At 33.5% G+C, this 27,131-nt stretch overlaps 2 protein-coding genes across 7 annotated transcripts; both read left to right on the forward strand.

Annotated features, from left to right (window-relative positions):
* The first annotated feature begins 1,140 nt into the window (after positions 1–1,140).
* On the forward strand, positions 1,141–8,565 carry LOC128180313 (gamma-aminobutyric acid receptor subunit beta-3-like). Of its 3 annotated transcripts, XM_052848300.1 has the most exons (10): positions 1,141–1,238; positions 2,421–2,508; positions 3,013–3,259; positions 3,385–3,510; positions 4,964–5,158; positions 5,453–5,707; positions 6,167–6,319; positions 6,504–6,689; positions 7,462–7,509; positions 7,814–8,565. In XM_052848300.1, exons 3-10 carry the CDS (start codon positions 3,044–3,046, stop codon positions 7,937–7,939), a joined length of 1,305 nt encoding a protein of 434 aa, XP_052704260.1. In that variant the 5' UTR covers positions 1,141–1,238; positions 2,421–2,508; positions 3,013–3,043; the 3' UTR covers positions 7,940–8,565. The 3 variants fall into 3 exon arrangements, with proteins under 3 accessions (XP_052704260.1, XP_052704259.1, XP_052704262.1); XM_052848299.1 differs by lacking the exon at positions 2,421–2,508 and having other exon boundaries at positions 1,180–1,238; XM_052848302.1 differs by lacking the exons at positions 1,141–1,238; positions 3,385–3,510 and having other exon boundaries at positions 2,180–2,508.
* A 187-nt stretch (positions 8,566–8,752) lies between these two features.
* On the forward strand, positions 8,753–27,131 carry LOC128180311 (monocarboxylate transporter 12-like). 4 transcript variants are annotated; one of them, XM_052848298.1, is made up of 7 exons: positions 8,753–8,913; positions 11,014–11,237; positions 11,600–11,743; positions 14,456–15,190; positions 19,900–19,950; positions 20,650–20,849; positions 25,231–27,131. In XM_052848298.1, the coding sequence occupies exons 2-6, from the start codon at positions 11,021–11,023 to the stop codon at positions 20,811–20,813; spliced, it is 1,311 nt and encodes a 436-aa protein (XP_052704258.1). In that variant the 5' UTR covers positions 8,753–8,913; positions 11,014–11,020; the 3' UTR covers positions 20,814–20,849; positions 25,231–27,131. The 4 variants fall into 4 exon arrangements, with proteins under 4 accessions (XP_052704258.1, XP_052704255.1, XP_052704256.1 ...); XM_052848295.1 differs by having other exon boundaries at positions 8,754–8,913; positions 20,650–20,809; XM_052848296.1 differs by lacking the exon at positions 8,753–8,913 and adding an exon at positions 9,442–9,610 and having other exon boundaries at positions 20,650–20,809.

Raw genomic sequence — 27,131 nt, forward strand, 5'->3', positions numbered from 1 at the left:
TTATTATTCATATTAAACTCAGTTCTATGTATGAACTAATTGCATGTAGTCATCTTTACGCATCCTAAAAAGAGATACATTGACTTTGTAAAAATGCTGTCCGGAGTGATATTGAAAATTGCAGTTTTAGGTATAAGCTATATAGGTATATATTTCGCTACCCCTTCCCCCACGGATTAGTAATTACATGATTTTTTGTTTGTTTGTTTTGTTTGTTTTGCTTGTTAAGAATTGTTTTGGATGAGTCTGACAATAACATAACCGTAATACCCCTTTTTGGGAGTTGATTTTAATCAACTCTCCTATGCAGTTACTCAGACAAATCGAAAGTGAAACAGTGTTTGGACCTCAGCACAAATCATCGCTGCTGACAAGACTTAGTTCTTGAAAATAATTGATATATTCGGTGTAATGTATGCTAAAGCATTAAATTGTTTTTCAAGGAAACTTATTTATAAAAACCTTGAAAATAGTCAGATTTTAAATGGTACGAACAATTTAGATATTTTTTGTAGTCGTATGTATTCCTACGCCAGAGTTCAATATAGTCTCGTTCAACTCAACGCTCGGCTGTCTCCGTAAATTCCGGATCCGAAAAGCAGAGAGTCTCTCTTGCTTGTCGGAGATTTACGGTGTCAGCCGAGCGTTTGGTTGAACGAGACTAGAGTTCAATATTGCTTGGATCCAGACAATTTTCGAGAAATATTTCTATTACTGATACATAGTTTGATTGAATTAATATTATCTTTAAATATTATTTATCATGATTCATATGCATGGGGTTTCTCGACATTCTTGTCGAAAAAGTCCAAAAATTCATATTATAAAAATGTGCGTAATTCAAATACAAATTAGAAACTACATGTACTTGTCATGCAAAATAACATATTATTGATTTTAAAATAAATAAACGTCGACAAAATCAACTCCCGTCAGTTCTTCAGTACTTTGATTTTTTTTGCTTGTCAAGATTTCTGATTTTAAGTGTAGCCCCCCCCCCCCCCCCCAACCTTCGACGCCACTGAGATAGTAATATTTATGTATATCATGTTTTATACATATAAATAGATTTATACCAAATGAAGCACGTGTGTTGTAAACTATTACTTGGACCATTCGGCAAAATGAATTCGGAACTCAGAGACTTTGATAGCATCGGTTTTTGATCCTACACAACTACTGCAACTTCCGGAATTGTTGCAGACGATGTTTGAAGATTTTCACGTTTTGCAGTAAAGGTTTGGGTTTTAAAAGCTTTTGATTTTTTTCCTTTACTTAAGTTGGTTTCATTTTTGTATCTGAATTTAATTTTGCAGCTAATGATGTCGTTCTTTTTGTAAGGAAGTAAGGATAGCGTGTTATATCTGCCCTCCCCCTTTTTCTGCTATTTTTTTATATGGATGGACGCCGTGGGGATAATTTCTTCGAGATGTGATCCCCTTTCTATTTGGCTGACATCAAAATATTTGATTGATGTAATCATATAATAATGATACACTTTTATTACGTATTATAGATTTATCCTTATTTTACTTATATTAGTAATAACTAAGAAAGGGGGGGGGGGGTAATTTCCACTTATGTGCCTTTGAAGTCTCAGTTGTTTGCAATGAAAGAACTTTATCAAAACTAATGATAATTTAATGGTGTTATAATTTAGTGGAACTTATTGCCTTATGTCATTCTTTTTATTTCAGCTCCACTTTTAAAGACTGTTAAAACTTCTGTGAACTGACACTATAAAATCTGGTTTGACTATATAAAAAAAACCCAGTGAAATTATAAGAAACTTTTATGATTTTAATGCATTCAATTTCTGATGTACATGTACATATATGTATATTATGTTTAGACCATGTACAGGAAATCTGAATTAACAGTGTAATATGAACTCTGACATCCACACAAAATACTCATTTGTCATATTATATTCTTCATTATTTGGCCAAAAAAAAAAAGTTGTGTGTTCAGGGTAACACGACCTAACCTACAAAAATTCCCCGATCCTACCATTTTTAGATGTCTGTTTTTATATGATTGTGAATTTAATGTTATTTCTATTAAAAAATCTGTTTTTGAATATGACAAACAAACATAATTACATTCTTATAATTCATGCTGAAAAAAATATGATAAAATGAAAAAAATCCCTACCTACCTAACCTAATTTTTTCATCAGTGTTACCCTAAACACACAATTTTTTTTAGGCCTTTGCAATGGGCAAAGTGTCTGATAAAGTGTCATTTCAATTCAATTGTTTTAAAATTATAAATTATGAAAAAGTGATAACATCTTTGATATGATAACATTACTATGAGTTTTTTCTGACTGAGGATCAAACATTGTTGCAGTCACAGCTTTTTAGTTACATATTTATCAAACATAAAAACTTTTATATCTTATCATTTCATCAAAACAGTTGCTGTCAAATGTTTGTTGCCATATATAGTGGTTCAATCATTGTACATCTAGTGATTTGATCTTTGGGCCTTGAATTTAATCTGGTCGTAAGTATGTTGTCCTCCTGCCCTTAGATGATATAATGCAAGTTGAACTACCATTCCACTTATGTATATCTTTAGAAGTATACTGTAGTTGTATTTCTTTTATACTGTAGATTCCTTATTTTACTTCTTAAAAAAAAAATGAAAACTTTTCTATATATACATACAGCATTCAGTTTCATTTTAATATGCAAAAAACACCATGAGGAATCTTCAGTATTTACAATATTTACCATGCTGAAACTGATAATATATTTAAAGTATTCCCTCCCTTTATTTTGCACACAAATAGATCTCTCTCTCTCTCTCTCTCCCCCCCCCCCCCCCCCCCCCCATGTGTGCTTGAAATAAAACTGCAGTTTACGTCAAAATTGTAAATAAAAATACTTGAACTAAGGAAAGCTAGCAAACCATCAATAAAAATGTGTGATAAGATTTTCTTCAGTCACTATAATTTTAGAGTTGTATGTAATTTGATTTATGATATAGATCTACTATTCCTTGTAGAAACGTTTGATACACTCTCCTTGAAAAGATTATGTTGGAGGTGGAGACAGTGGACTCCAAGAAAACAGTAGATGAAAATGTCAAGTTAGCCAAGGTTTTCAAAGCTTTATCCAGCAACATTGAGAAAAACAATGAACTCCTTAATCGACTTTTGGAATTAACACTTGAATCAGAGAGCAATCATCAAGGATTAGCACCTCTTCGATCAATTCTGTCAAAAGATCTCAGTGCTCTGAGAGAAGATAAGGTGCTCATTTTTTATCATAATACATGTAGTCCCAAAAATTAAATTTTTGGATGTTAAATGTATATTGGAATCACCATGTCTGTCAGTTTATCTGTGTATATTGTTAACTTTGTTTGGTTTTTTAGGTGACAGTAGAAATAAAGCTCACTTTTTTGAAAATAAACGATATTGATACAGTGGACCAGAAGTTTCTGTCAGAGATTTTCATCCAAGCAAAGTGGCATGATCACTTGATCAAGCCAGATGAAAAGGTTAATAAATTTTTGCAAGTTTTCCTTTGCATACAACATACATGTACAATAAAATACATATTGTGCTACTGTGACAACTGTAAAGTTTCTACCTTAGATCCTTTTTGCCAGCTACACGTATGATACTTGATGATTTGTTGTTAATTAATCGAAAGTCAAACTACCGATGCTAAGATTTTTGTTAAACTTTATGATATGCATGTGATTTTTGTTATGATACTCTATCAAATCTAATATATAAGCTACTGATATTTGTCGCACATTTATCAGTGTTGAGTACTGTGTAAATTATACATGTGTAGTAGTTGGGGCTATATGGACTGTGGATATCGGCCTGTGTAGCTCAGTGGTAGAGCTCCTGACTAGAGGTACAGGGGTCCTGGGTTTGATTCCCAGTCCAGCCATATGTTTTAAATATTCCTCCCTACCTATTACATTTGGTTCTGGGACCTGCCCCTGGAACTAACAGGTTAAATTCTTCCAGGAGAAGAACCTGGGGTGATCTTCAAGGATGAAGACCATTTAAGTAGGGAGGAATAAAGTACTTGGGGCTATATGGACCATGGATATCTGCCAGGGTAGCTCAGTGCTAGAGCTCCTGACTAGAGGTACAGGAATTCCGGGTTCGATTCCTGGTCCAGCCATATGTTTTCAATATATTATTATTCCTTCTATCCTATTACACATGTAATTACCTCCATGATTTTTCATTCCACATATTCTACACACACTTAATACATGCAATATCATAATTTTCATATACCTTGAAGACCTTTATATGCTAGCTACTCATATATGATATTATGAATGATGTACATGGAATTTCCATACTATGCATACATAACCATGATATTTATAAATTTTAGGAAATTCCCACCTACAATGATTTTAAACAAGACAATATTTGCTATATTTATCAAAGTCGAGAGCCAATCGAGTGCACGTGACTTTGTGCATCTTTTATTTTTAATTGGGTTTTCCAATGGAAAAATCAAACTATTGAAATGCCGGGTGTGCGGCTGCCAAAAGGGTACCCTCATTGTACGAATCACTCCTCCTACAGTTTTCAAGATAGGAAGTTGTTCTTTTGCAGATCAATCGTACATATATCAGAGGTGTGCATTTTGCTAGCTTTTGCACTTAGTAATTTTTTTTGGCAAAATATTGCGTATAAGGTACCCTCGTTGTACGGATAACTCCTCCTACATCTTGATTGCAAAAATTAGTCATTGTTTATAATCTTTGGTAAATAGCGATATAAAGTATTACTTTTGTGAATAAAAGTTGGCTTACAGCTATTAATGTTCCCTGAAAAACCACATTCTCCCTTCCCTTAAAAATACTTTGCTAAAATACATCCTCTTAGTTAGTTCTTCAGACACAATATATTTTACTGCATTAAATAGCATCATTTTTTTAAAAGATAATATGTATTATAAAATCTAACGTTAAGGTTTTTGAACCATCAATGATGTGGACTCCAAAGTTGATTATTTTGAATATTGACGGATCAATAGAAGAGGAACACATAGACTACTCTATTCTACATAGCAATGATGACAATCCACCAAGAGTGCAGCTGATGTGGAGATTCAAAGCCTTCTTTAAGGAGAATTTGGAATTGCAACACTTTCCAGTGGATGTTCAGGTAAATTTAAGCTCTTGATATTATTGTATTCTTCATCTCCAGAGGAATAAATGACTTTTATGTATCAGGCAGGTACCAGGCATATTAACAAAAAAGATATTGTGCCCATTAATTGTCAGTTTGATAGATATTTCATCTACATAGATAAAGAAATCATATTTTCAATTCTGCAACAAAAGTCTTTAGGAAGCACATCAAATACATTCAATAATATGCCTTAAAATTAATTTGTTTCTAATTTGACTGACATTGACTTCCCTACTCTTTGCTTTATGGTGTTTGTTTCAACTTCAGGACCTGACAATTTCCATCTCTACAGAAAGGTCGATTCATGAGATTGAGATAATTGAAGACCAGAGTTCTCTCAGTTCAGTCAACACTCAGGCCTTCCTGGATGCCTCGGAGTGGAACCTGTACAACCACACTGAGTCCTACAGAGACAAAACAACTGTCGAGTACGCTAGGTCAACTGTCCATCCTATCCTTCATATACAGTGCAGGGTGGCAAGGAAGATAGGCTATTTTGTGTGGAATATTATATTCATTGTGGTTTGTAATTATTATAATTTTTCAGTATAATATGAAGTAAAATTTTACATTTCTCTATATATTTTAAATTCTTTTCAACAATTTTGGCAGTGAGCAATTTCTCCAAGTGACTAAATGTCAATGCACATAAATTAACTTTAAAATTGAATTAAAATTAAATTAAGAAATGTGTAGATTCAAATCTAACCTTAATTAAAGGTTGGAAAATCTATTCCCACTAAACACCAAAAGTGCTACATGTAATATGCACACAATATGTCAATTAATTATTACAAACTGAGAGACATGAACAGAATTTCAAACATTATGAATTGCAATGATCTATGTTGGATTGGTTCTTAATGAATGGAATTGATGTTCAATTGAAAGAAATTGTATGTATATACATTGAAATACTTTTGTATTTTGTTTTCTCAGAATAACACCTTGTAGATTAGTACTCATGCACCTCTGTTACAGTTCCTGATCATTGGCCTGACCTTTGCCTCCTACTCCATTGAAGTTGATTCTCCAGACAGACTGATGTGCAATGTCACCCTTTTCCTTACTGCTGTCGCCTTCAAACTGGTCGTCAAGCAAAGTCTGCCAACTATTTCATACCTCACTTACCTGGTAATTGAATGAAACAAATCCCATAATCAGTGTTCATCAGTAAACTCCAGAAATTGACAAATTCATGCAACTAAATGAATAAATGAAATACTGGTAAAACACATTTATACCAGCTTCATATACTGGTACATGTATGTTTGTTCTTTAATATTAATTTTTTATTTGCTCCGTTATTCTTTCACAGGATCTGTATGTACTGGCTGCACTGATATTTCTTGCATTGAATGCTACTCAAAATGCTGCAATGAAATCATTAGCTTACATATACCAAATGAAGGAAGTGAAGATTTATGATCGCAATGCCATTGTCAGTCTTGCTGCTATCTTCATATTTTTTCATGTCATCTTTGGGATTTACATATCTTTCACTGTAAGAATTATTTCCTGCTGTAAATGTATTACATTATTACAAATGATATGTTGATTGTCAGCAAACACATTTCACTTTGCACACCCTTTATACATGTATTGCGTAGGATATTTGTCTTGGATATTGTTAATATAAATTAGTAATCATATTTAATTGTTTACTGTGATTTCAGTCATAAATCAGTGTTGATTTTAGTTCTTGAAATTAAAGTGGTTCACTACACCTTGAAATACTTTCTAAAATCAGCAGAAAATCATGTGACTGGTAGATACCATGATACGTAAGAAGTATATATTAATGTGCTATTAATCATACTTTTGGATGAAAAAACTATGATTTTCAAAAATTCATTTCAGTATTTATAAACAAAAGCCCCAGGCAGATTTGAACTGATCTGCAGTTCACAAGCCCAATACTCTAACCACTGTGCTACATGGTGATATTCAACCAAATTGATTGATAAAAAACAAATTAACAAATAAAACATTTAAATTGCCATCTTGTGACATGGTGTTTCAGTATAATAAGCCTTGATGTAGTGAGGTACTATAGATGTATAAATTGTACATGTAAATTGATAAGATTTTCTATTCAGTCTTTGATAGAAATGTTGAATTGGTTCTGTTAACCTTTATTCTAAGAACTTATTTTGTAGATAACATACCAGAGTCTTGATTTTGATTTTTAAAGAATCTAAAGTTTTCATTTTCCACATCTTGACTTCTTTAATCCAATAGATAATCTAAATATCCTAATATATACCTTTATTTAGGCCACCAGAAGGCGATGGAAAATGCAGGAGAAAGACAAACTTTACCAGGTACATGTATTCCCATTATTTTGATCTACCGGGTAAATGAAATGTAATTTTGAAACATTTTTTTCTGCAAAATATGTTGATTACTCTGTTCAACTGTTTAGATGATAAGGAGTATTATTATTGGAGTTCATTAGAACTCGAGTAACTTGGTTACAGCAGTTTATAATTATATATTATGAACCACTTTTTTAATTTTTATCGAGTAGACAGACTAACCCAGTTTATGCTAATAAAAAATTATTTTTATATTTGAGTCCTTAATTCTATATTAAAACCTTAATAGACACACTGACATTGATTGTAGGAAAAGAAAGATTACATTGAGAGATCAAGGGTGTCACCCAGAGCTACTAGTAGAAGAAAGAGAAGATACCCTCCTGTGGCCCAACCAAGGGGATCTCTCGAGTCCTTCTTCGAAAATCGCTACTAGCCGAGCTGTTGTTGCTCTGCAAAAAGGGCAATAACTCTGCTTCAAAACAAATTATCTGTATATAAACTCTTAATATATTGTACTTTTTTCAGAGTTTTTATATGTTAATGATGATTAACTTAAAAAGAATAATATAACAATTTACATGATCAATATATTTTTAAAATTATCAATGGGAAAATAATGGAAATTTCGTTCAATTGAACTTTTATAGGATAAAAGTTGTAAAATGATGAACATGTTCCTGTTTGATATTGTTGATTAATTATTCATAGGAAAAATGCTTCTCTTAAAAAATTTCCTATCCTTTCTTCTTATGTACAGGTGTATATGATCTGATTAGAATCAATCTTAAAATTTTCAGTGAAATATGTACAATCCTTTAAAAGCTATCAATTCACACGATATGATACAACAGTGTAACATTAAGTTTTATTAAGATTTTTAGCCTTTCTTTAAAAATACTACAAATGTACAATTTAATATACAGAACGTGTTTGTTCCAAAAAGGAAGTAAATGATAAAATGTCTTATTTGAATACAGGTGAGTAATTAATTAAAGAGCTGTTTAAAATTTAGATTTAATGCTCGATAAACTCCTTAATCGGTACAGTGTCCTGTAAATATTTTAAATCAAAGTTGTTTATGATTATTGCAAATTAGGGCAACAAAGATATCGATAAAAGAGACCCTACTGAGGTTCTACTGTAAATTTAATGGATCCGCCTGCATCTCATTTACACGTCAGGTACCACGTGATCAAAACAGAATAAAAATATATATACCATATTCTCTGAATTATCAAATATGACTGTGAATTTTACGTAAATATCGTGAGTATTAACTGTGTAAAACGGTATGTTATGACCCCAAGGCTTGTCAGCATGTAACGCCGACGACACGGACGGAAGTGTAGCACACCGACGGAAAACATGGAAGAACAAAGCCAGAGGGCATAGCGAGACTGCTGCAAGGTAATACACAGTACATGCATGTATTGTCAGTCAATTTTGTTTATTAATTATTTATGGTTTGAAATTTTGTGAACATTTATTTTCGATTTTGGTCGCTCTGAGGACTACACGTGGTGGGATGATTTTTTTTCATACATTGCTTTATAAAGATCTATGGTGCTTATTGGCCAGCACGTTAATGTTTATTAATGAGATTGACTAGATGAAGGAAGTAAATATCATATATTTATTAACACTTCTGTAGGTTATACCTAAATCAACAAATACACTGTAATATGTTGTGAATATCCGCCAACTCTTAAATTTCACGTGTCTGAACAATTTGTGTAGCGGTGTAACTGTCCTCTAATCAATGATCTTCGTAGTTTTTTTTTTTTTTCTGTCAACAAATTTTCTATTGAACTCAGTAGGTATCAAAATCATTATATAACTTTACTGTGTATTGCATAAGGGTATATATGTACAGTGTGACGTGGAGGGAAAAATGATTGACAGTGGTAAACAAATGATCACGTGGTAAGTGACCTTTACCCCCTCCTTGTCAGCTGTTTTGCCTCAGAGCAAGTGACACAAAGAGAAGTGCTGTGTATTGTCCGATTATCCTACTTCAGACCAGCAAGATGATTTCATATTAGGATACATTTTATCAAAAGTGAAATTGTAAACTATGGCGGCAATGAAAAGAATGTATATTCAGGTATGTTACGAATGAATTCAGTGAAACTGACCTGGTTGAATTGTGCCCATTGAAGGGTGGACTGACCCTTGTACTAGCACATAAAAAGGTCTTAAAAGTGAACATGTTCATTGGCCTTTTTGTTTAAGTATTGAGATCATGCATTTGATCTTTATGTATTTTTGAGTTTTTGTTTTAATATAGCGTGAACCAACAGTACCTGCATGTTAATATATTTGGTGACAAAATCATGAAGATTAAGATTTTGTATTTTGTGTTTTCTGAAATGGTCTGTGAATTCAATGTAGCTTGTAGATACACTAACGTTTCTACTGAAAGAGTGTAATATATTTGATTATATACCCAGCTGCCAAAGTTTGAGACAGTAATAATTAATATCTTAGCTTAGCTTTATGTAGCCATTTCAAGGTGGAATAATTATTTAGACTCCCTTAAGCATAATGCAATGATTTAATTGCAAAGTAATAAATACACATGATACATGTGCATATTAATATTCATGTAAAAGAAAGAGTTTATATTATTTTTTGCTTGCAGCAAACCTCTTGGCTTTTTATGTTAATAGCTGGTGTCAAAATACTGCATTATTAAATTTTAATGCAGGTACAAAACAGTATACAGAAATTTGGGTCACATTTAAAACCCATAACTTGCTGATCTGTCTTCTTTAGAATGACCAAGCTTTTGGTACACATTAAATTTAAAGATTACAAAATAGCCAAAACATGTATCGGTAGTAATTAAAAAACTGACTCCTTTGTAAGGAGCAGTAGCCAAATCAAACCCCGATATGACGGCCATTTTACATGCTTCACTTACTCTTCCCAAAGACAGAACGACTGGCCATAACTAACTCTGACATTCATCGGATCTTTTGTTTTTGACTGTATCGGCGTTGGCCTTGATGAAATCTCTGTTGAGGATATGCAGATAAAATTATTTCACCATGCAGTGTTGTATTAATCAATGTATGTATCCCAACACCACTTTAGAAGCCTGTTTAATGTTAAAATTGAGGACAGTAGGAATGGGAATTATAAATGCTTCTAAGGCACAGTGTGGTAGATACATGTACACTGGTATTAATGGTATTTAATTATGGAGTCAAAATAACAGATGCGTAATGTTTGTGAATTTTTTTTCTATTACCGGTAACATGCTATATCTGAGTGATTCTTAAGCATCTACTTACATATATATACAACATGGTATTCTCTTCAGGGATGTAGTTGCATGAAGGCTAAGCATGTCCACTTCTTTATGGGGAAAGAGAGAGAGAGAGGGGGAGAGAGAAATTACAGTAGAATTAGTTTTCCAGTTGCAGTTTTTTACAAAACAGGCTTTTTTATGATGGAAAACTGAATGATTGAAGTTACATTCTATGTGGTGTATTTCTTTTTCAGTCCCTAGATGATTGCGATCAGTGTTCCTGACGTGATGTTGCCGAGGGACAGTGGAGGATATAGATGGGTGGTTGCCATCGCTGCCTTCTTCACACAGTTTATTATTTGTGGAATAACTTATAGCATTGGAGTGTTCCATATTGTGTTCAGTAAAATCTTTAATGAGGACCATTTCAACACATCATGGATTGGTTCAATATTGCTGTACTCGACTGCTTTAACAAGTAAGCGGATCCTAAATTTCTTCAAGTTTGAGCTTTCTCAATGAGCTTTCTCAAAAGATACAGTAAGCAAGATTCAATGCTTTATTCAATGCGACAAGAACTTCCAAAATGATTATGCCTGGATGTGCATGCAAAATTTGCAAGGGCTTTGGAACATGTTTTAGCATTGAGTGAAGAGATTTTACCATCCATGTACTTATAATGCAATTTATCTCAAGATATTCAGTGCAAAAATCATTCTTAATGCTGTAGAAAATTTTTGAGGCTTTTGTGAAAAGAAAAAATCAAGATGATTTAGACCTGTCATTCTTAATATTTTGATGACTTCCTGATTGTTGCAATGTTTTCGTGTGACATTATAGGTGTGGTGATGCGATTTTTCATGGTTCAGTTTGGATGCCGATGGAGCGTGATCCTAGGAGGGCTGATCTCGGCTCTTGGACTGTCCATGGGAATGGTGGTCACTGAGATGTACCAGGTGTATCTTACTTTTGGGGTGCTTACAGGTATAATCTCTGTTTCTTGATGTTGTCAAAACTTATTCATATACCACAAACATTTTTATTGGGGGGGGGGGGGAAGAGTTTTGCTTACACTAAAGTTCTTCAAATGAAAACAATTTCCAGTCATTCCCTGTATAATGTAACAATATTTAGTTTACACTTATCATTGCTGGAACAATTAATCAATACCTTTCTTTGATGTAAATGATGACTAATTAGAACTTGACATTAGAACTGAAGCTGGCTGTTGTTTTGTTATAGCAAGTGTACATTTGTATAGTTCCACAAATTTATCGAGAAGATGAACTTCCTGGTCATTCATATTTGACTTACTTTGCCTAATTAGCATGATTTTTTGTTGTTTTGGCCAATACTGCCAATGTTGAACCAACTATACATGCCTGCCTCACATCATATCAAGTGGATTATCACAAAGAAAAATGACTGACAATAAACTTATTTTGAAATGTCATATTTTGCAATTGTGACTCTTGCCATATCGGGGAAAACAAATTGTTTGTGTCAGGGCTTTCTATTGCCAAGTTAGCACGCGTGATTTTGTAAACTGGAAATCCTTGAAAGAATTCCCAACAGATAAAGTGAAACAAAAAAAATACAGTATTTGATTTCTTGCTTATAATTTGACCATCTGTCAGTAGCTTATTTTAAGGCTGTCAAAATTTATTCACAAATGCATAACATTTATTTCTATTTTCAAGTAAATCTAAAATGCTATGATTATCTTAAGATATTGCATGGATGTTTCCACATTTCAGCTGTTGCTCAAACATCTTCCTGATAGATTGGCCCCAATGTTACTCATGTTTTATGGTGCTCTTTGATAAAAGAGCTGAATTTTCATAAAATGCTTTCAAAGAGTACGTGAAGTTTGTTGATCCAACACGAATCCTGCCTATGTTTCCTAAGATCATAATTTGCTACTGTAGTGCAAATATTACATGTCATTTTGAAGCGATAGAACTGCAATCTTCTCAGTTGATTTCCATCATAGTGTGCTTCTAAATAATTTTGTACCTTCAGTCATATTTGATTGCATGGGTACTCATTGGCCATGCTGGGTTTTTTTTATTCGACCTCAATATATTTTGAAGCAGTAATTACAACTCAAAAGCACTATTTTTTTTATCTCATACGTGTGGTGTTTACTACCTGTGTGATAAACCTTTGCTTTATCAAAGCGGGGATGCTTTATCAAATAACGTACTAACGGTCAGAACTGTTTTTGACAGAGCCCCTCCCTTCAGTGCTTTAGTGACCTAGTTTTTGAAGTTTTTTTATATATTCCTCATCATAAATGGATGTTTGAAGATATTTTTATCGAAGATAAATTAAGAAAAGAAGGAGGACACATAGATGTGTTGTTAATAAAGCTGCAAGTCACGTTAGCTCTCAAGAAGTTGAGATGAGAACAGACTACTACTACTTACTTACTGCCCGTGAAGCCTTTGGTGTATAGGGCAGTAACGAGGGCTCTCCATCTCTGTCTGTCACTGGCTAGCTTCTGGAGAGTGCCCCAGCTTCTCTGATGCTCTTTCATCTCGGCTTCCACTGTTCGCCGCCAGGTAACTTTTGGTCTCCCTCTCTTCCTTTTTCCTTCTGGTGTCCAGAAGAGGGCTGTCTTTATGATGGATTCAGGGTCCCTTCTGAGTATGTGGCCAATCCAGGTCCATCGTCTCCTGGTGATGATGGTGGCCATATCCTCCTGATCGAACTCTGTGGTTATTTCTATATACAAGAACTTACCGAAAAAATGCCTCTAAATTTAAGACTTTCATTTCGCCATTCATAAACATCCTTAATCAATATTTTCATCTTCAAATGAAATTCAATGAATAGAATTGGTTTTATTAAATATTAACAACTTTTAATGTTCCTCATGTCAATTCAAATTGATGAGCTTTCGCAACTTTAATGGTGCATGTCAACAAACTTGACTATTCAAGTCGTCAGTATTTCCATTAAAGTGATTAAGCTCTAACAAAAAATAAGTATTTAGAGATACAGAATTATTTTAAAGTCTATTTCAGTGAAACTTCACATTATAACAGCTATGTTTATCTCTGAAATGACATACTAAAATGTTTTGCACAAGGTCACAATAACTGGACAACAATGTTGCATCATCGATTAGGCTAAAAAAATCAATATATGTTAATTAAGGGGCTGTCTCAAAAGCTTTATAATATAAATTAAATCCTGTGATATAAATAGAATGTCTATAATGGCTTGATTTTATATTTGCTTTATTCAAGTCATTGAAATGGTTATATTTGCTAAGCAAGTCACGCATATATATACACTTTTCAACTCATTGGATAAAGCTAATATAAATTCACACAATATAGATATCCTCTTTATATATTTTTCAAGAATTATGAATAAAATGTGCTGATGCCAATAGGAAAAACTGATTGTTTGAACAGGCAACAGTGGCATAATTCTGGTAATAAGCATGAAATTAGTTTTGTTGGCATCACTGAGAATTTTCCCCAACTCTGGGTTTGATCAGTGGCAATTAAAATAATATTCTGATTACTGATTACAACTTATTTATCGTGTAAACTTTATGCATCTGTTATGTGTACCAGTGAATTCAACTTGCACGCTTGATAGTTAAAGATTTGAAAATGTATCCATTATATAGATCATGTCTAAGTATCAAAAGATCATTGATAATCACATTTTGTCTTTTAGGCATTGGTTTTGGTTTAGCCTGCACACCCTCTATAATGGCAGTGGAGCAGCATTTCTACAAGCAGCGTATGCAGGCCCTGAGCGTGGTGCTGAGCGGTGTAGGAGCTGGAATAGTCGTCTTTCCGATCCTGATCCGGACCCTCCTGGAGCACCTGGCCTGGAGGGGCACTCTGTGGATCCTCTCAGGAATAGCCCTCAATCTGTGTGTATGCGGGGCCTTGATGTCTCCAGTGGCCCACGGCAAACAAGTGCACCTGATGCCTCTGCTCTCCTGTGTACCGCTCCGAAACATCACTTTCCACGGAATGTGTATAGCAAATCTCTTCTGGAGTTTTGGCTCTACTGTGATATACATGTACTTGCCATCTTATGCAATGGACCAAGATTCTTCTTTTGAGACTTCTGTATTTTTGGTGTCTTGTGTTGGTATGGCAAGCTTTACCTCCAGGGTTATATTTTCTTTCATGGGACATAACAGCACTTTGGATGACATGACAGCCATCCTGTGCTCTATAGGTCTTGGTGTGGTCATCACTGGAATTTGCCCCCTGCTGTTTGATGACTATGCTGGACAAATTGGTTATTCCTTACTGTTTGGGTTTTACAGTGGATATTGGACCACCTTTCTTTCTCAAGCCTCAAGAGAATTACTTGGACCAGAATGCATTGCCAAGGGTAATGGCTACCTTTCTTTTATGATAGCTCTGGGATCTATCATGGCAGGACCAGCAGCAGGTATGTTGTTTATGTAAAATTAAAGGCATACATGTATTTATTAATGAAATTAAATGGGATTTTTTTAAATCGTAGCAAATATCTTTCCATATTTGTGAGGATAGGGGGCCTCGGCAATTACTCATTTAGTTCAATCATTACTTTGCAAAATACAATTTTGAGCCCTGTCCATTTGTAGGGGTCATGTCAAAGGAAAAAAAAGCAATGTTCATCTTATTATTCTACCAAATCATGCTAGCTGCTATAAATTTATACAGCTATAGTTTTTAATTGTTACCGTCACAAGGGCAGTCAGAGGTCCTTCATTGTTACCTTCACAAGGGCAGTCAGAGGTGCTTACCCCCCCCCCCCCCAACAGATTTTTAATGTCAAATGATATGGATTGTTCATCACAAAAACCATAAAACCCTATAGATTTTTGATGTGGAACGAGTGTTGAAACAGCTTAGGTTCTGCTCATGTTTTTGTTTGCTTTGTTTTTTTATGGAATCAACTTCACCATAAACCCTATTTCTTGAGGATAGCGACAAAATTTTTGTTGAAATATGTAATTTGAATGTAATTTTTAATGTAACGGTAATTCCATGATAAACATCTATGTGTTTGATTTTCCTGAAAGATATGAGGCACATCTTTGCCTTCATTGTAATTTCACATTAAAAGGGAAATCAAAGTATTTCAAAATCTGATACATTGGATCTTGCTGAGTGTTTACATTTACTAAAGTAAACTTGGTATCAGAATTTGCAATTCTGGATTGATTCACTGAGTGAATTGGAAATGAAGAATTGTTGTGCAATGCAGTTTTCAGTACATTTTGCAACATACTTTACCCAAGAATGATCAATTGTTATCCCCATGGTCTACCAGTATCATTGAACTCTACCAAGTTTGCATTTTTCAACTAGATAAAAGATCTATGTATCTTATAGCTCTTCTCTGTCAATAGTGAAATCATCAGATAATTCATTTGTAATAGGCTAGTTGTTGCTGCTAAATCATCAGGTGAAATACACCAGGTATATTGACACTGAATTATCACTTATCAAAGCTAACATTTCATTCTCTTCAGTAAACAGATCCAAGTTTTGGGTGCTTTATCACCATACAGATATCTGAACAATGGGTTAAACCTCAATATAGGTTTTCTGACTGCTTACATGTATAAATTCACAGTAATTTCATCCTTAATATGGAATTCCCTTGTGCAGCTTCAATAATGTGTTTTCTTCTTGCAGAACAATTTTGATAAAAGGAATCAATTTTGTTGATTTGATATGGTGATGTAGTCTATTTATTATTTATAACACTATGCAGTTTTGTAAAGTTCATAGAAGCTGATTCAGAATATAAGACCCAGGAAAATAACACCGACAATTTGATTTTTTGGAACAAAACAGTATGAATTAAATGTCAGCTGGCTGGCAGACAACATGTGTTACTATCACAATTATTGTGAGAAATTAAACATTTAGATAGAACCTGTTAATGTTGTCCATGCCTTGGCAGGGTTGGATAGCCCTTCAGTTATGGAATGGTTTATAACTGGGAATGTGTAGGGGTTAAACAGTTTCTATAATGCTTTATAGTTATGTAACTTAGTAACAATGAATTTGACTTGTGATAAAACAATGGATGGACACTATGTCTTCATTGAGGGGGCTATGACCATTGAGATCACACTTTTTGTACCAGACAATCTTCAATTACTGGTACCCTTTATTTTTCTTTACAACTCAGGAGGGATATATATTATACACTGTATGACTGTAAAATATTTTCATGGACACAGTATCAATTCTCTTGATACTCAATTGTAAAATATCTTCATGGACATAGTATCAATTACAGATACAGATACTCAATTGCAAATGTAAAGAACATGCAGATCGTATCAATCCCTTTAGACGGGTAGTAGCATTTGAAATTTAAAGGGCCGAGAGACAAAGAAACAAGCAGAGAGACAACATAAAAAGAGTTTTTTTTCTTTATTTCACTTAAACCATGTGCAGTTGATAACTTGTACATGAAGTATTTACCAGCATTCAAAAAAAGATATTTGTTAAGTTACCAAATGTATATATATAAACTGAGTGTATGGTTTATAAACCATGAAGCAGCTTGTTTAAAAGCATAAAATTCTCCAAACCAGTTCACATTTGTATAATTGTATTTGATTTCATAATTCATTAGTGTGTTCTGGAAAAAGCAGTGCCTAGGGGGTAAAATATGACATCTGATAAATTAATTTGAAAGTTTTTTGGTATTTGAACTTGAAAACTAAGGCTTGGTGGGGTAGGAATACTTGTGATGCATGTCCCTGCTCTGCAAAAGTTACTGAAGATTGATTTTTCTTTTATGGTTATATCATTTTCCTCACGTTTATTGCAATTCAGTCTTGTTATGATTATTTTTTTTTAAAATAACTTGTTAAGTAAATCAAATTTCTAGATCACTGAATGCCTTTCAGAATTCCTTCATTTAGAAAGAGTGGGTAATATCTTGAAGCTCTAAACCCATGAAAGGTTAAAGTTTGCTCACTGTGTATAAAGGTTGGCCTTCTATTGCTGAACGTGTATCCTGATTTTGCAAACAACCTTTTTCAAACGTATCTGTATACAAATTGTATATATGCATTAATTGATGTGTCTTCTTTTTATTTTCAATGGCATCTTTACTTAACATAGAATATGTGGCATCTTTACTACATAAAATAATGTATGATAAAAAAAATTCAGCATTATTGTAAGGAAAACTAATGAAACCTGTCTCTGCATGTTGTATGACATATGGTATACATATATATCTTGAAGCATACCTGATTAGCACAGCTTAGATTCACTGACCTGTACTAAGGAGCTAGTTGGGATAGTTATAAACAAATAAACCCAGTAACCTCACAAGTATGCATACCGAACTTGGATGGACCCTGTACTATCTACAAGAGTGTGGATGACTCAGTATAACATTATTATCAAAATTTAATTGATTAAGGAAAGGAAAGGGGATGGTAGGGCTAAAAAAAAAAACTCTTGTTAACTGTAAACTCTCATTCAAGATTGGTACATGTGTATAGTCATCTGAAAATATAGACATTAAATACCATGCCTTTATTGATATTTGCCATGCGTGAATAGAAATTTCACAAATAATTATTGATTAGACTGATAAATATATAATATTTTTTATGATGCCAGACATTTTAACAAGAGTTTGCCAAAATTGAAGTAATAAACAATAATGTTAAGGCTTTTCTTAAAATATTAAACCTAATATAAATATAATAAACAAGTTAAAATATCACTAAGAAATATATGTCTTCCTATTTATCACGAATTTTTATACTAGTCTATGATATAGAAGTGATATGTGCATTTTCTCAAAATTTTTAGACAGAAATTGTTTACCAGTTTTTTAGGCTATTAAAATATTCAAACATGTACCATTAATATGATAGTAGCCATGCATGTTGTCATAAATGTAAATTTATGGACTAATAATGAATCAGAGTTCAAAAGTTTACCTGTTATTCAAATGAAAATATGAAGGGATAAAAATAAGTCGCCAGATTTTATTTCAAATAACGATGTTTGTTGTGGTTGGGTAAACCTTAAAGTACAAAGAAATTTACCTGTAAAATCTGAATTAAGATGTACAGTATGAAAAAATATTTCATTGCCACCCCCCCCCCTAAAAAAGATCTTGTGTTCGGTTTAAAAACATTGTATTGCCCCCCTCCCCCCAAACCCCCCAACCCCCAACCCCCCCCCCCCCCCCCCAAAAAAAAAAAAAAAAAAAACGACAACAGAAGGTAGGAACAGTATGGAAATTATTTTGTGAAAAAAAAAGAAAAGAAAGACAACAGTTCACAATGGTACCAATATATTAAAATTATCACTGAAAATTCAGCTTCCTATATTTTAAGGTTGTATGGGACACCTCCATATTGTGATCAATCAAAGTAAAAAAACAAAATTTGATAAACTTTTTCTTTCCTGAAATTGTCACTTTACAAAGTAGCGGCATGGGTTAGAACGTTAACTTTGGATTTTGCAAGTCAGGAGTTCAAAACCCACAGTGGCTCTTATTATTTTTTACATTTTCAAAGAAATTTAAAATATTTTTAAGAAACAATGAGAGTCTTTTTATTTTAATATACTGTTATCCCCATTAATATCAACAGGTGTCCTATACCACCTTAATGGCCCACTTCAAAATAATTATGGCAGTGTTACCAAAAATTATTCGTCTCTAATTATGTTTTCTAATAGAGACACATAATGTGAACTAAAGCATATCACATGAATTTTATGAGCTGATTTTTTTGGACATAAACATAATTTTCATAGGTGAAGGGTACATACCTGTATAGTCATGCTTCTTGTTTTAAGTTGATACTCTTACTATGAATTTTGGTATACATGTACAACTCATATTTTGACAGTCAAATAGTTGCATAATGACTGACTTGTCATACCCTCAGTTGTCAAATTTTAATGCTTACCAGGGTACTGTGAATTCCTTATTATATGCAAGTAATTTATTTTTGTGTAAAATTGCGAGATATATATACACACACACACACACACACACACACGCACTAGTATATATTACTGAAGTCATCGGTGAAGAAGTTTTCTTTTTTTCAGAGAATTTAGAATTGTTTATATATAAACAACAAACTTATTTTTTCTTGTTTTACTTTTTAGGTCTGTTGATTCAAGAGGAGACAGAGTTCAAGTACGCTTTCTACTTAGCAGGTTGGTATGAGTGTTAATAAGATGGTAATAATGGGAGCAGTAATTCCTTGCGTCATGGAAAAAACGAAAATATTTTTAGCTCTGATCAATATGACAAACAGGTTTTTTTTATTCACATGTTCAGATAACTTACATCTTTTATATCAAACAATGTACCATGCACATGAAAGCATTTGAGTGGTAGAATATGGGGCAAATGAATTATGAACTTTGCAAAGGAAGTAAAATTAGTTTACCTATTGTCTTATTCCATTGGATTTTGTAACAAGTTCCCCTGCATAAATTATTCATTACTTTAAATTGAGAAAGTAAATATGCAAAGTTTGCATATTTTTTACAAAAATATTTCAATGTGCTTCTTGCCCTAGCTCTCCTTAATCAATTAAAGTATGAACCTGCAGGGCCAGTACAGAAAGTAGATAGAAAACTTATATTTAAAAAAGATGATGGTCCTGAAAAAACTGAGTCAGGTACTTTTTCATTAGTAAGTCAAAAGAGGGCATACAAATGATAAATAAAGGATTTAATGTATGTCGCCTAAATGATAGTGTAGTAAGATGCAGGTCACATGGTATAGTACCCATAAAGGCAGTCTTCTTACTGCGTAAAAGCTAGAATAAAATCTATTTGTTCATGTGACACAATATCTTTGACAAGTATACAATTTGTGTTTATGACTGACTTCCTTCCTCTCTATAGGATCTGCTCTGCTGTGGAGCTCAGTCATAATGATGCTGTTCAAGTACCAGTCTTGTGGCCTTGAGAGCTTTGTATCAGAACCAGAGAAAAACGACCTGAAAATCCCTCTAGTGGACAGATCGCAGAATGATTGCCTGATGAAGGGAGAACCAATATTAGTGTAAGTGACACAAACTTGCCTGGTTCTCTCTATTCAGCAGGTAACAGTCTTACATGGCCCCTACTAACTAACCCTGGCTGATGTAGCAGGCTAGCATGCAGAATATATCCAGCTTTTGCTTATCTTATGGTTTACCAATGAAGTCACTTCCCATCAAAGATGCACTGATGAGATTTTTGCATATTATATATACAAAGAGCACTAGCTTTGGGCATTACAATCTTTCTTAATGAATAATTACAATCACAGATCATCAGAAACACTAGCCAGCTGCCAGAACTTGTCTCTAATCCAGTACTTTGCAAGTTTTCTATTTGCAATAAAACCAAGTTATCCTATCTCATTTCTTGAAAAGCCTGTTATGTCCATCATTTAAAACAAATTTGATCAAAAGAAAATTACTTCAACGTACTGACCCATTTCTAATCTCTTTTAGTTGTACAAAGTAAAAAAGATATTTGCTGTGTCATTGTCTATAAAATCCTTGTTTGTCCCTTTCTTCTTTGTAACAAACTCTAGACTATAGGTAAGCAGGTTCTTCAATAATGAGAGGAAGACGTGGGACTGTGATGAGGATTAATGTGAAAGCTAGTCCACAAACAAACTACAGTAAAACACGGTTATAGCGAACATGCTTATAAAGAATTGACGCTTACAGCGAAGTGATTTTCATTCCCGGTGACTATACTACATGTTGTGAACTTGACGGATATAACGAATTACGCTTTTAATGAATCAATATTGCCCATCCCTGGCGCTTCATTATAACCGTGTTTTACTGTAGTGCACCATCAGTGCTTTTGTAGGTCAACATAGGATATGTAAATGAATAAACACCAGTCTTCATCATAGTATAAATCCACTATATAAAATCTTCAGTCAATTCAGTATGCCTGCATGCATGCATGGTCTTTAGATAAGTGGACAAAGAGACAAGCCATTAATTTTATGAATATAGAGTAAGAAAGTTACATGTACCTACATGTACACTGCAACAGATAGCTACAAAATGTATGGAATGTTGAATTTTTTTTTCCATGTCAAGTACATTTATTCACAATTTTATTAGTGATTTAAGGGCATCATGAACTGTCCTCCATTGTTTAACTTCTCAACACAAAATCTGGAATGATTAAGCAATAGTCTGAAAACATGTACCGGTGTCATATAATATTTTGAACCCCGCGATATATTGAACCTGGGTTCAAAATATCGCTGTGATATATTGAAACCCCCCCCCCCCCCCCCCCCCCCATAAAATATTGAACCCAGGTTCAATATTTTATGGCCACAATATTTTGAACCCCCCTCTATTTTTCATTGGTATTGGAGAGGGGGTTCAAAATATTATGGCTGCGATATATTGAACCCCCTACCTTTTTCCAATTCCCATTGGATAGGGGGTTCAAAATATTATGGCCGCGATATTTTGAACCCCCCTCTATTTTTCATTGGTATTGGAAAGGGGGTTCAAAATATTATGGCCGCGATATATTGAACCCTCTACCTTTTTCCAATTCCCATTGGAGAGGGGTTTCAAAATATTATGGCCGCGATATATTGAACCCCCTACTGTTTCCAATTTCCTTTGGAGAGGGGGTTCAAAATATTATGGCCGCAATATTTTGAACCCCCCTCTATTTTTCATTGGTATTGGAGGCGGGGTTCAAAATATTATGCCTGCGATATATTGAACCCCTACCTATTTCCAATTCCCATTGGAGAGGGATTTCAAAATATTATTGCCGCGATATATTGAACCCCCTAATGAAAAATTGAGGGGGGTTCAAAATATCACAGCCATAATATTTTGAACCCCCTCTCCAAAGGAAATTGGAAATAGGTAGGGGGTTCAATATATCGCAGCCATAATATTTTGAATCCCCTCTCCAATAGCAATGAAAAATAGAGGGGGGTTCAAAGTATCGCGACCATAATATTTTGAACCCCCTCTCCAATGGGAATTGGAAATAGGTAGGGGGTTCAATGTATCGCAGCCATAATATTTTGAATCCCCTCTCCAAAGGGAATTGGAAACAATATTATTTTGAACCCCCTCTCCAATAGCAAAAAAAAATAGAGGGGGGGATTCAAAATATCGCGGCCATAATATTTTGAACCCCCTCTCCAATGGGAATTGGAAATAGGTAGGGGTTCAAAATATCGCAGCCATAATATTTTGATCCTCCTCTCCAAAGGGAATTGGAAATAGGTAGGGGGTTCAATATATCGCGGCCATAATATTTTGAACCCCCTCTTCAAAGGAAATTGGAAACAGTAGGGGGTTCAATATATCGCGGCCATAATATTTTGAAACCCCTCTGGAATTGGAAATAGGTAGGTGGTTCAATATAACACAGCCTTAATATTTTGAACCCCCTCTCCAATAGCAATAAAAAATGGAGGGGGGTTCAAAATATCGCAGCCATTATATTTTGAAATCCCTCTCCAATGGGAATTGGAAATAGGTAGGGGGTTCAATATATCACAGCCTTAATATTTTGAACCCCCTCTCCAATAGCAATAAAAAATGGAGGGGGGTTCAATATATCGCCGCCATAATATTTTGAACCCCCTCTCCAAAGGAAATTGGAAACAGTAGGGGGTTCAATATATCGCGGCCATAATATTTTGAACCCCCTCTCCAAGAGCAATGAAAATTCGAGAGGGTTTCAAAATATCGCAGCCATAACATTTTGAAACCGGGGTTCAATATGTTATGGGGGGTTCAATATATCGCAGCGATATTTTGAACCCGGGTTCATAATATTGCATAATATATTGAACCCGGGTTCAATATTTCGCGGTATCAAAATATTATATGACACCGGTATTCAAAAACAGTACTGGTAAATTATCTCACAATAGCACTTCATGGTTAAGATGCAGTAGCTTTATATACATTTTCTGAAACATATTTCACCAAAAAAAAAATGAAAATGTATATTACTACAAGTTTACTATGTATACAATTTCATATTGATTTGGCAAACAAAAGACAGCAAAATAAATGTTATTTCTATACCATAATTTGTATGTTCTTCATGACACTTGATATGTACGATCTCTTTGATCATGAGAAAATCTATTGTGTTGAAAATTGTAAAGGGAATGCTTTTAAAATTTAAAGAATTTTATTGTCTTTTAATTAAAGCTCTGCTGACCATGAGGTCATTTCATTCACTGCACACTACATTAAAAGCAGAGTCACTGAGTGGGTAAATTTATGATCCTTATGATTAGGACTTTAGGTATGCTTCATGTATTTTCATTACAGGCTCAAATGGGTATCAGATGATAGGTTTAATTGTCATAAGCCTAGATACTCATCAAAATGCTGAAATTTGCCAATTAAAGTATATGTAAATGAAGTTTATTTCTTTGTGTTTAAATCTTGACATGAATTAATGAATCGCACTGTATGACTTACATACCAGCATTGAATTATTCAGTATTCAGTTTATTTGACATGTTTACTCAAAAGATTTCATTTTCGAATTCTTGTAATTACTGGCATGCAATCAGTTCTTGCTGAGTACTATTTCTTGCCAGTACATTATGACGTCATTTTTTGTATATGATTGTGTTGATAAAATGATGTCACAATGTACTGGCGAGAAATGGTACTCGACAAGAACTGGTTGCACGCCAGTATAACTATTACAACCTCAACTGAGCATATTTTGCTCTATTTTGATAGACAAAATCCTAGTGATAGAATCATATCAATCATAGTCAAACCAGTTGAGATTGGTTTGTCTTTGTTACTTGTTTGAATGTACACATTTCTTAATGCATAAAGTGACAATGTTGATTGAAATATCAAAAATGAACAATCATTACATAGTTGAATGGTGTCTTAATTTGTTCATTTAAGGTTTCTACATGTATTTATTAATTTCGTTACAGTTCATTAAAATACATTGAAATTTTTTTTTTTATATACGCAGAGTATAGTAAAACACGGTTATAGCAAACACGCTTATGATGAATTGACGCTTACAGGGAAGTGATTTTCATTCCCTGGGACTTTATTTCATGTTGTAAACTTGACAGATATAACAAATTACATTTATAACGAAGTAAAACATTTGGTCCCTTGCACTTCATTATAAGCTTGTTTAACTGTTTGTTGACTGTGTCAAACTTCTGGATAACTAGTAGCCACCAGATATCATATGGAAGAATTGATTAGCTCTTCTATGGATTGTACTGATCTACAACAACAATAATTTTTGTACTTTTGCTCACTTTATATGAATAATTTAGGAGAAATTCAAAGAAATCCAGATATAAATTTGGACATTGCAGTGATTAATAATGGCTTTCAAAGTACATTCAGTAGAAGTACTGCAATGATTTTATTTTCAGTAAACAAATTACCGATAACCGATATACATGTATTTATTTTTTTTTGTCAGAGAGGCGATGGTGACATCTGTTTGACAAAACCCAAAGATAAAGAATCAAGGCAGTGGATACAGATCCACTTGTGGTGGAAACTGAGATTTCATTTGGAAAAATGTTTTATTGTACTCAGATTTTTTTCTTTATATTATCAGATGTATATGTTGCACTGTGGGATTGTATTGGATGTACTCAAAATATGAGTGAAATCAAAGTGATATTAGTCTTAAGCTTTTTAATGCATATATATACACAGATGTTACGTGTATATATACCCAATGTTATTATTTCTGCATTTCAGTAAAGATGTTGTTATGACACTGTACATGTTTTAAGTGTTCAAGAGAAATAACTCCTGCAAGTCTGATGCAGCTACAACACTTTATTTTTACATGTTTGTTACAATGTAAATCAGCTTTTTTCTTTCTTTTTGCAGTGTATGAAATTAATGGTAATATTTTGTATTTCTAAAAGAATTCATAAAGATGCATTCCGTGTTCCCTTCAAAGTCAGTTCCTGACTATGTGTACCTCAAATGATAGGGCAAAGAAAATGTCATGTTTTATATGGTATCTAAAATTTTCTCGACAATTTTGTTCATCTTGATTCAAATAATGATATTGCCATTTATCAATTTACATTTGTTATAAACATTCACGAAAAGATAAAATAGATAGTTCCAGTAATCGACATTGACTAGTTACTGTAAACCAACTTTTTGTGTACCGAAAAATTTCATTAGGTTTGAGAGAGCCTCATTGCAGTGAACACTTCTCGCTGCAAAGTAATCATCAGATGTCTGTTGCTACCTATTTTCTTGATACTATACATCTTGATCGCAAGAATTAGTTGTGGCTAACCAGTCTATCTCTTGTAAATCGCAAAATATAATCGTCATGAATAAAAGTTGGTTTACAGTACTTTTTTCTGTTTACGACTATTTAGTGCTTGTGATCAATTTACAAACTTGGATTGGTTGTCTCTTGTTTTGTTCAAGTATTAATCACACAGTCTTTGCATGAATGATTCTTTGTGATATATCTCAATTTTCATTTTGTATACAACTGTATTTTTATAATTGAGAATGCTTGTATTTTAATATACCCACCCAGAGATGTCATTCGTGCAGTATGTGGGATTTGTATTGTTACCCAGATTATCATATTTTTTCTTTGCAAGCTGTCCTGTTTTTGAAAATGGTGAAATGTGTGTGTAATGGATTATTTTCTATGAATTGTGATTTCAGTCAATGCTCTTAGTACATGTCTAAGCGTAAATGATGTGCACAGTAGCAGTATTTCTTTATTTAGATACATTGCATATTTGAGCAAATCAAATACATTGTATACGCATGTAGTAAGGTACTTTTAACTTGCAATAACTAATGCTTGTTTTAAATACTTCAAAAGACCCAGAAATGGGACTGTTAACAAATTCCTTATATGTACAATTTTATTGAAACTTGTTGAGAATTCAGAATGGTTGAATACATGTATTTTGAAATAGGGCACAATTTATGTGGAAAACTTATAATGCCCTTGCCATAACATGTAAATGTAATACTCTTCTTTTTTTAATGATATTTTTAGTACCTGATCACACATTTTGCAATAAGTTGCTTTATATGAATACATTAAACTAATTTTATTGCTTACATGTGCAAAAATGTTGAAAGAATTAATCAAACTTCTCAAGTTAGTGATTCTGTGAAAACTTATGAGTTACAAATCATGGTTGTCTTTCCTTGTCCTTAGTAAACCAGCTAGTACCTGGTACAATAATTTTAAGTGCAGCATTATAAAGATAAATAGTAAGATGTGATGTTAAGTGAGTAGGTAGTTATAGAATGTTGTAATATTGTTTTGAATGAAATGATCATATTATTATGTTTGACAATAAAGGTTATTGAATTGAG

Source organism: Crassostrea angulata, chromosome 4 (genome assembly GCF_025612915.1).
Source record: "Crassostrea angulata isolate pt1a10 chromosome 4, ASM2561291v2, whole genome shotgun sequence".
Lineage (NCBI taxonomy): Eukaryota > Metazoa > Mollusca > Bivalvia > Ostreida > Ostreidae > Magallana > Magallana angulata.

What these genes read in the sequence shown, in the direction of transcription:
- LOC128180313 (XM_052848300.1), top strand. Translation starts at nt 3,044, where the DNA reads ATGTTGGAGGTGGAGACAGTGGACTCCAAGAAAACAGTAGATGAAAAT. An exon ending in TGATCAAGCCAGATGAAAAG is followed by an intron (nt 3,511 to 4,963) that starts GTTAATAAATTT and finishes TCTAACGTTAAG; the next exon opens with GTTTTTGAACCATCAATGAT. An exon ending in ACTTTCCAGTGGATGTTCAG is followed by an intron (nt 5,159 to 5,452) that starts GTAAATTTAAGC and finishes TTTCAACTTCAG; the next exon opens with GACCTGACAATTTCCATCTC.
- LOC128180311 (XM_052848295.1), top strand. Translation starts at nt 11,021, where the DNA reads ATGATTGCGATCAGTGTTCCTGACGTGATGTTGCCGAGGGACAGTGGA. An exon ending in GTACTCGACTGCTTTAACAA is followed by an intron (nt 11,238 to 11,599) that starts GTAAGCGGATCC and finishes GTGACATTATAG; the next exon opens with GTGTGGTGATGCGATTTTTC. An exon ending in AAGGGAGAACCAATATTAGT is followed by an intron (nt 20,810 to 25,230) that starts GTAAGTGACACA and finishes TTTTTTTGTCAG; the next exon opens with AGAGGCGATGGTGACATCTG.